At 44.1% G+C, this 10,229-nt stretch overlaps 1 protein-coding gene across 2 annotated transcripts in view; it reads right to left on the minus strand.

Annotated features, from left to right (window-relative positions):
• Positions 1–6,597, minus strand: part of FECH (ferrochelatase) — a 29,823-nt gene extending 23,226 nt beyond the window's left edge. Inside the window, exons 1-2 of one of the 2 annotated variants that reach the window (XM_007069413.4) lie at positions 6,297–6,597; positions 71–188 (exon numbers count right to left, since the gene is read on the minus strand). In XM_007069413.4, coding sequence (XP_007069475.1) covers positions 71–188; positions 6,297–6,360 — 182 coding nt within the window. In that variant the 5' untranslated portion in view covers positions 6,361–6,597. Of the gene's footprint in view, positions 1–26; positions 189–6,296 lie in introns of those variants that run through there. The other variant, XM_037902578.2, reaches the window with a different exon arrangement.
• Between the last annotated feature and the right edge of the window lie 3,632 nt (positions 6,598–10,229).

The raw sequence follows: 10,229 nt of genomic DNA on the forward strand, positions 1-10,229 counted from the left end.
CAATTATATGTAGGACACACACATACTTCATTTGCTGTCAGCACAGATGAGGCCTGTGATCATTCTTTACCTCTTTTCAGGCTGAATTTGAGGCTCTGTTCTTTTTGTTTGTGTGGCTGCTGCTGCTGTTGACTGACCTCTCCATTGTATTTGGACTCTCATTTGACTGCAGCTGCTGCTTTTCGTGACTGGAGAGAAGGTTAAAATGTATTGTTAGTTTATTACTGGGCAGAGGATTCTGTTTATGAGACATATGCTGGCTTCCCCCAATATCTCTTTAAATGTGCTTGGTGGTCTCCTCATATTTGGCATTTCTTTTCAAGGCCCATCTCCTGGAGCCAAGCGATTTAAGGAAAAATCGTGGGTTTCATACAGTTTTTTAAAAGGGTAAGTGTCTAGCCCAAGTGGTTGCAGAGAAAAGCTAGAAAACATGACCTGAGTGTGCCTTAAAGGCTCAAAAACCAGGAAGCAAAGAAAAAGAACCAAAACTTATTTTTTGAAACATCTTATTTTAAAGTCAATCTCATGATTCTTAGGGCCTGACTCATGAGTTTTGAACACTTGGGGCTGGCAATGCTGCAAGAGACACCACTTCAGCATGAAAGGAAGTGAAGTACCTTCAGCTCAGAGTGGAGGCACAATGAAATGGTTGTGCAGTAAAAACTGCAATATTGTAACTATTCTATGGACAAATGACTTCAGTCACCAAGACTGTCAAGCTGCCGCCAGAACCTTTCACAAGCACTAAATTTACAAAACATTAAAATACACCCGTCCATATATAAATATTATACGGATTAAAAAACATTTATGTAGCTTAATGTATTTGAGCCCTGGGTTGTTCCTAGCTTGCCCCTGTGTTGCAACAGACTGAACCAGCAATTTCATAGGATCAGTTCAGGGCCAGTTCAACCACGGTTCTTTAACTTCACTCTTGGCAGCCATCTCTCTCTCTCTGATTCCACTAGATTCTTCCCATCACACCACGGCTCTAGCCTCTGCCAGCCTTTTCCCAAAGCCCAAAGGCAGAGATGGGTAAGAGGACTACACTTGTTAATGGGGGCTATTAGTGGTTTAAGCACTTAGACACTCTAAATATTAATAGTGGGTTAAAACGTTGTGATCTAAGGGATTGAGGTGATTTAAGCACTTTTGCTGCTGGAAGGATTGTTTTTTCTCCTTCTCTGAAAATCTTAATTTACTAGATTTATAAAGGTTGTACAGAATGTTCAACATTGTACTATACAATGCAAAAGTGAAGCTTTCAGCTGCATTGTAAATATGTATAACTCATTGTTTCACTGGTTAAATGTGTGGTTTTTAAATTTATTTCTGTTTCATAAAGGATATCCCTCATAGAATATACAGGATGTGCAACACTGCTAGTGGAACTCTATTTCGCATATCTTTTGTGATTTAAATTGTTCAAGCTTAATGTTATGTTAACACAGGTTTTCTTATTTAATTTTCCAAATACCACAAACATTTTATCCCTCTAGGGCACATTTTTAAGCTAGGGCACAATTTTAAGAGGCCACTTCTGCCCTTGAACATGCACACACAATTACTTTCACAGTGTAGGCAAGTGCAGAAATGCCTCCTTTACATGTTGCCATATTAAATTATCACAACTCTATCAAACAGTCCATGTTTCCCATTGCTTACACGGCAATGGAGAATGGAAAAGGGTCCCCTACTTACAAGACTATCTAAAAAGATTGCACATTCTAAGCCACGATCTACAGTACATTTACTTCACGGAGAAGCACCATTAAAATACCTGGAAAACTGACTTGGAACTGTAAAAACTATTCACAACTTTTCAGCTTCTAAAGTTTTTTCTAAAGCACAATCTTGTAAGTTTTTCAATTAGTAATAATTTACAACAAAATGTTCTTACGAGAAGGAAAAAAGTATATTAAAGGCTCCAGAGAGGGGGAAAAACCCCACGTTTTGAAATGCCAAGTTAGATATCTGCAAATTCCATTTTTGTAGTTGAAAATGAATGCCAAGGCTTCACATTCCTCTTCAATTAGATAAAAAGTTTGCAAGTCGAACAGAATACAATAATAGTTGTGTATGTCAATCACCTCTCACATGACCAAATAATCCAGCTAGACATTTTTATCTCTAAAGAATTTTGTTTGCTGTATTTCTTATTCCCAGTATTCTAAGTAGCTCTTTTAGATCTACATATACATACTACCACTTCCTCATTCATGTGCACCCAATAAAATAAAACCATACATCTGCACACTCAAGTTATCTTAAATCATATTCCTTATTATGTTGAATTATTCCTTTTAAAAAACTGTTAGACTGTCTGAGCATAAGTTGTTACACTGATTCAATAATATTTAAGAAAAAAAAAATCTATAGATGTACTTTTAAAACAAAAATAAAAAGTGCTCTGCTAAGTATATTTAAACCATTGTTAGCATTTACTTAAAATTTGAGTCACTGTTCTGTGCTATTTTTCCACAGAGCCCTGGGGATAAATAAGGGAGGGGGGAAAGACAGAGACCATACAATCTTAATAAAACATTTCCCACAATATGCAAATAACCAGGTTAAGGTTAAAAACAGACCACAAAAGCCAAGGAATCTTGAGGAAAGGCCTTTCAGCAGACCCATGTGTTGCCTAGGGCCCTAGGCATTTGCAGCAAGTCGGATCACGAGATCAGTTACTCATTTTTACCATAGGTGTTGTTCAGCAAACAGGCTGAGTTTACAATAGTTTCTTTCTCAGCAAAGAATGATCTTGCTTTTTCGGTTCTACGTCTCAGTTGCTTTAATTCAGGGATTTTTATTTAAACTTTTTTCTTTAAAAGTAGTACCCCTTGGATCAATACCCTACCATAGGTTTCAGAGTAACAGCCGTGTTAGTCTGTATTCGCAAAAAGAAAAGGAGTACTTGTGGCACCTTAGAGACTAACCAATTTATTCGAGCATGAGCTTTCGTGAGCTACAGCTCACTTCATCGGATGTAAATTGGTTAGTCTCTAAGGTGCCACAAGTACTCCTTTTCTTTTTGCGAATACAGACTAACACGGCTGTTACTCTGAAATCTGTCATTATGCAAGGCACTGCATTTAGCCGTATGGAGTGGAAATCTATCAACTGCATGAAAAAACTTGAGGCAGTTTCCACAGTATGCATCCGATGAAGTGAGCTGTAGCTCAAGAAAGCTCATGCTCAAATAAATTGGTTAGTCTCTAAGGTGCCACAAGTACTCCTTTTCTTTTTACCCTACCATAATCTCCATTCACTTACACGGACACTGGAAAAAAGATACTACGCATGCCGGGTGTGTAAGGGATGTGTTCTGTTTCACAACCAATAGACCTAGTCCTCATTAATTACTAACATTTTCTATATTAAACCCTTTTTAATTAAAGCTGAGAGGGGGAAGGGGATTCAAATTCTGGCTTTGTAACAAGAGAGACAAATTTAGGGTTAAATACTAAAAAGCGATGACCCAAACGAACTTAAGTCAAACCCAAGCTATTGGGCTCATTATAGGAGTAACTGGATGAAAGTCTACGGCCTGCATTATACAGGAGGTCAAATTAGATTATCTAATGGATCCTTCTGGATTTAATATCTATGAAGTTTTACATGCCCAGCTCAGCCCTTTTGTATTCATCTCCACAACGGACCTGCTGCACTCTGTGTCTCATCTTATTTGTATGAGTTAAATTCTAAAATGTTTGGGGGACCAACTCTATAGAAGTGATCTGCATATATCTCAGCCTACATGGCATGTTTCCTGAAACCCGAGAGACCACTTCTTTCCTTTCCCCCATAATCAAAAGACTACCAGGAAAGCTGGGGAGTGTCATCCATCCCCAAATGTATATGGCAGGTAGAAGGTAACAGAATGTTTTCAAGAGCGGTCTCTTCCCCACTGGCCTGACAGAGTCTGTTGATCGTAAGGGCATGGCACAAGTCTCATCTCTTTTCACAGGCTGCAGTCTGTTGGGAGGGGCATGTTTCCTTTTACACTGATTTAACATAATAAATATAAAAAATGACCTTCTAAATTAATTTCTGTAGATGTCCAAAGTGGCTATATTTTATAAGTCAAAATAACCGAATAAATAATAATCGCTGTGGAACAGCAACAAATCCTGGTGGTTCTACCGCTGAAAGTAGCCGCTTAAGGACTCGCATACTGCATAGCTTTAGAAGACAGCAGCGTCAATCTACTGACCCAGGAATTTTCTGGGGGTATGGCGAGTGGCTTGGAAAGTTAAGTGGGGAGGGTCCGTTTTTGGGAGTTAGAAAGGTCTCATCATTCACATTGGGTCTATGTGAATTTTTGTATGCTTTCCAAAATAATACACAGTCCATGCACTTAGAGTTTGAGAACTTATCTATTTTATAAAATACTTTTTGTACTTCAACCGTCTGAGTTTCTGGCTTTTTAAAACCAAAAATCTATTTTTGATGCAAAAACCAGACACATCCATACCCAAGTTATAAGGCAGCTAAATATGAAGAAAGTCTCTTAACCACCATGGCTTGCAATAGGAACAGAAAGGATTGTCAGTGCACCAAAGGGCTCTTATTTGTGATAGAATGAATAAAGACAAGATATTAGACAGTCAAGATAGGTAAAGTAATAATATTTTATTGAACCAACTTCCGCCGGTGAAAGAGAGAAGCTTTTGAGCCACACAGAGCTCTTCAGGTCACCAATGGAAGTTGGTCCAATAAAAGATATTACCTCACCCACCTTGTCTCAAATATCCTGGGCTCAACACAGCTACAACACAATTGCATAAAAGCAAGATACTCAGCCAAGTGCTCTCTAATAAATAACCTGCGTCGGCAAGGCCCAGTTATAAGAGACTGGATTCCCAGTCTCCCATGGTCACCTGAACTGGGTTTGCTTTTACACTGGGGTCGACAAAGCTGTAATTGGATCTGCTTGCAGAGGTTTGGATTTCCCTGCAAACAGTTTGTACAGATGTAGGGCCACACTCAATTTAATGGTACAAGCCCACTGATTGAGGTTGATGGCTGTAACTGATGGCAGAATTTGACTCCCTCCCTGGAGTTTGGCTTCCAGAGACACTTACTGCACCAGACAGAGCACACCACACTGGTTACCCGCCTGTAACAGCTTGGCGAGAGCACTGCTGATCCTGGGCACCAGAGACAGGTGGTGGGGCATGCTTGACCAGAATGGATTAAGCGCCCACAACGTGCTCCGCACGATGTAAAGAGACAGAAGATGCCTACAACCTACCCAGCCAAACGACAGGAAAAATGGGAGAGACAAAGGAAAGCAGAAGCTGGAAAGATCTGGACTGAGCGGGGGCCCTGGCTCTGGGTGCCACAGCACTGGCCAGGCCACTTACAGCACTCAGCAGGAGGCGCTTGCTGAACCAGGGCACGATGCCTCCAGAGAAACCGGCCCTGCCCCAGCAGGGCGCCCTGTCTCTGGGCTCCCGCGGCCAGCAGCACCCAGGGTCAGCCACTGCATTACAGGGGCTCCCGCTGCCAGCCACCAACTCCCTCGCCGCAGCAGGACGCACCAGTCCCCCCAGGGCTCCCGCCGCTGCTAATCACGCAGCGTTATGCAAACGCTTTTCACTGGAAGGGCGCGTTGCGTAACACAGTCCCGGCTGCAGCGCCCAAAGGGAAGGGGGGGGGGAATCTTCTCGTGCCCCCTCCTTGCACCCAGCACAAGGAAAAGTGTTACACAGGCCCTGGAAAGGGGCCGCTGGTGCCAACGCCGCCCGGGCTACCCGGGACACAGGTCTCAAGTGGGCAGCATGTGGGAGAAGTTAAATCTTCCCTCGTCTTCTCTGCGCTCAGACCATCCTCCGATCGGGGCTACAGGGGGGAAGAGTTTGCTCCAGAAATGCTCCTCCAGCCCTGCCCCCCGGAGGGGGGTGTTTCCCACCCAGGGGAGCGGGCACATGCTCCGCACCGCTCGGCGCGAAAGCCCTTTGTTTATGCAACGCAGCCAGGCGTTCATCTGCCTCCCAGCTGCACAAAACCCTCTCTCGGAATTGCTGCTCCCTTTGCAATGCAGCGGCGGGGTGGGGGTCACTTTTCAGAAGGGGCGGCTTCCCCGCCCCAGGAATGGAGGGTTTTTGGGGGGCCAGGGGCGTGCAAGAAAACATCCCAGCTCTCCCAAGTCCGACCCCTCCCGGGGAGCCAGCAAGTGCAGCGAGCTGCGGGAGAGCCCCCGGCAGGCCCGCGGGGGCAGGCTGCATTTCCACCGCACGCTTCATTCAGCCCAGGGCATCCCGGCCACCCTTAAAATGCAGTTGGAAACTTACATGGACACAACACTCGGTTTGCAGCTCTGAAGGCAGCAGCCATGTTTGTGTGAACTAAATACATTCCCTTAGTCTGCAGACGCCCGGGGAAAAGGGTTCCCTTCCCCTGCTGAAAGCGCCTTAGCACTAGCCGGGGTGGGCTCGCCTCCCTCTGCCTCCTCCTTCCTCCCTGTCAAGAGCCTTCTCTGTCAGCCCGCCCGCCGGTTTCTTCCATTAGGAAGACCTGCGTTTGCTTTGCCTGGAAGGGGTGGGGACAGGGAGAGAGGCAGGTCCCAGAACTAGAGATCCTCCCCCTTCCTTTGATTGTCAAAGATCCAACTCCCAGCCACCAGCAAACCAGCTGCCGGCGCAGCCAGAGCGGGTGCGACTCGGATCTCAGAGCAAAAACAAGAATCTGCAGGTTGCAGATGGCTTAAGAGCTGGGGCAACCAGCCAAAACTAAAGTGACAGTAACAGTTCGATTGATTTGTAAACAGGTTTCCTTTTCTTTTTAGGGACTTGAGTCCCAAATTAATTTAAACCAAAGAGATATCAAGTATTCTAAAAAGCGTGGCCAACATCTTCTATCGTGGATGTCCAAAGTTAAGCACCTACATTCATATTTAGGCACCTAAATAGGCTGTCTGATTTTCAGAGGTACTGAGTCTGGACAACTAAGTTATGGGTGCTCAGCATCTCTGGAACTCATGCGTCTTATTTAGGCCCCCATCTTGCAAACACTTAAAAGGAAGCCCATAAATAAGTGTTTACCAGTTTGGGGCTTTAGGTACTAAACTTTAGGCACTCAAGTTTGAAAATGTTAACCTTTTATTTTTATAGCTAGTGACAAAAGAATAATTGTTTATACTAATTTATCTTCTATGGTTTTAAAATAGAAGATTGGTGCAGAACATGGAAGAAAATTGTCTCTAATTATTGAATTGTGACATTCATGCAATCAACAACGAGGAGTCCAGTGGCACCTTGAAGACTAACAGATTTATTTGGGCATAAGCTTTCGTGGGCAAAAAACCCACTTCTTCAGATCCATGGAGTGAAAATTACAGATGCAGGCATGAATATACTGACACCTGAAGAGAAGGGAGTTACCTTACAAGTAGAGAACCAGTTTTGACCAAGTCTTGTAGCAACTTAAAAAAAAAAACACATAAAAAAAGTTCCTTTCCCCACTAACCCCTGGCAAAAGGCACCAGTTTACACACTATGGGTCATTGACTGCTCCCTGTCTATGTAACTCCTAGTGCTGTTCTTCTCCATAAAATGATTGGGTTTTGACTGTTCAGACAATTTTTTAAAAACTGACTGGCTAATATATCTCTAAGGTCTTTACAATAATTGATGTAAGAGTTATGGCATTTCATTTTTCCCTTTTATATTTATAATATCAGTACAGCTACATGTTTATTATGTGTCTGACATGGTCATACACATGGATCCAGAAATCCATCTGCTCTGCCTGATCCCAAACAGGGAAAATAAAAGACCTTGTCCTGACTAGGAAAAAAAAGGAGTAAAAGGAGTTAAACTGTGCTTAGATTTGTGGTAAGTGGGGTTTTCAGTCAAGTTAAACTAGCTTGACTGAGCTAACTCAGTTGAAAAAAAGCATAGATTCATAGATACCAAGGTCAGAAGGAGTACTTGTGGCACCTTAGAGACTAACCAATTTATTTGAGCATGAGCTTTCGTGAGCTACAGCTCACTTCATCGGATGCATACTGTGGAAACTGCAGTTTCCACAGTATGCATCCGATGAAGTGAGCTGTAGTTCACGAAAGCTCATGCTCAAATAAATTGGTTAGTCTCTAAGGTGCCACAAGTACTCCTTTTCTTTTTGCGAATACAGACTAACACGGCTGTTACTCTGAAAGGTCAGAAGGGACCATTATGATCATCCAGTCTGACCTCCTGCACAATGCAGGCCACAGAATCTCACCCACCCACTCCTGTGAAAAACCTCTCACCTATGTCTGAGCTATTGAAGTCCTCAAATCGTGGTTTAAAGACTTCAAGGAGCAGAGAATCCTCCAGCAAGTGACTCGTGCCCCATGCTACAGAGGAAGGCGAAAAACCTCCAGGGCCTCTGCCAATCTGCCCTGGAGGAAAATTCCTTCCCAACCCCAAATACTGCGATCGGCTGAACCCTGAGCATCTCTTTTCTGAGACTACACAAGACCAAAGGGACATCACAAAGGCATGGATATCAACAAATACACAAGGCAACATGTCAAAAACCTGTACTACTGACAGTGGAGACTTTGTTGAGATACGACTGTTTCTTTTACAGCATTCAATGAAAAAGGGAACATGGGAAATTCATTTGGCTCAATATTAATGACACTTGAAAGGGGGTGTGAATAGTGTTACACTAATTCATACCTTGATTCTGTTAACCCTGAAACTGGTATGAGGAGGTTACTTACCTGTAACTGAAGGTTCTTCGAGATGTGTGGTCCCTATCTATGGGTTTATGTATGTGCACCATGCACCCAGAGCCAGAGAATTTAAAAGTAGTGTCCGTTGGTCCGTGTATGCACCCTATCAATAAAGCCGATGTTTCCGTTTGAGGTGATAAAGGGTAGGGAGGACCGACTGCATCTCCAGTTCCTTTTCAACTGCAAATCAGATACATCTGTAGCAGAGAGGAAGGAGGATGGCAAGTGGAATGCAGGTAATGACCAAGGATCTCGAAGAACCTCCAGTTACAGGTAAGTAACCTCTTCTTCTTTGAGTGATGGTCCCTATTGTATTCCACTTACTGCTGGGGGAATTCTGCGCCACTGCGCAATGCAGAATTTTGCAGAAATTAACGTTGTGTGCACAGAATTTCCTTCCCCCCCCCCCAGAAATGAGCTGCAGTGCTGCTAATTGCCACTAGGGACTGCTGGACCTGGCCGAGCCCAGCTCGCACATAGAAGACACTGCTGAGGGAGGGATAGCTCAGTGGTTTGAGCATTGGCCTGCTAAACCCAGGGTTGTGAGTTCAATCCTTGAGGGGGCCATTTAGGGATCTGGGGCAAAATATTGGGGATTGGTCCTGCTTTGAGCAGGGGGTTGGACTAGATGACCTCCTGAGGTCCCTTCCAAACCTGATATTCTGTGACTATGAGGGAGCTAAAGGGTTCCTGGCAGCTGCAGTTCCCAGCTGCCAGGAGAGGGTGGCACATAGGAAACTCGGGGCAAGCCTGGGATTGAGCATCAGGCTGTTTCTCCCTCTGGATTCCTTGCCTCCGCGGGGGAAGAAAGAGGATGTCTAGGCAAGGGGGGGCCCCCATAGCTGGGCTCTGTGGTGGGGGGGAGAGGGTGTGGGTCTCTGGGGAGGAAAGGGTTGTGGGTGTCTGGCCCGCTGGCTGGGGGGAAGGGGCAAAGGGGACAGAGAAACAGGAACTGGGTTGTCATAGGGATTTCTTTAACTCTACTCCTGGGGGAATTTTTGTGTGTGTCTGTATTGTTCCAAGTATTGTATTGCACTGCACTTGTTGACAGGTATTTTAAAATAAATTACCAAAATAATTGAAACTGGCATGATTATGTAGTGTTATTTTGACAAATAAAATTTGCAGAATTTTAAAATATTGTGTACAGAATTTTTAATTTTTTGGTACCAAATTTTTAAGTTTTTGGAGCAGAATGCCCCCAGGAGTACTTCCACTGAGGGTGATTAACCAGCAGTACCTAAGTCAGAGGAGGGTGCAAAGATGAAGATGGAATGGTCATGCAGAGACCTGCCACACCAAAGGAGGCATCTACTAGGGCTGCTGACTCTTGTGCTAAGGTATAGTGCATTGCAAAGGTGTGTACAGAACTCCACATGGCTGCTCTACATCTGTCCAGGAGCAGCACATCCTGAAGGGAGGCCAGGGTCAAAGCCTGGGGTCTGTGACAAAATGGCTGATGTTAGTATGGTGGGTCCTGCACTTTTCTTGGTGGGGGGCT

The sequence above is a fragment of the Chelonia mydas genome, chromosome 5 (genome assembly GCF_015237465.2).
Source record: "Chelonia mydas isolate rCheMyd1 chromosome 5, rCheMyd1.pri.v2, whole genome shotgun sequence".
Classification (NCBI taxonomy): domain Eukaryota; kingdom Metazoa; phylum Chordata; order Testudines; family Cheloniidae; genus Chelonia; species Chelonia mydas.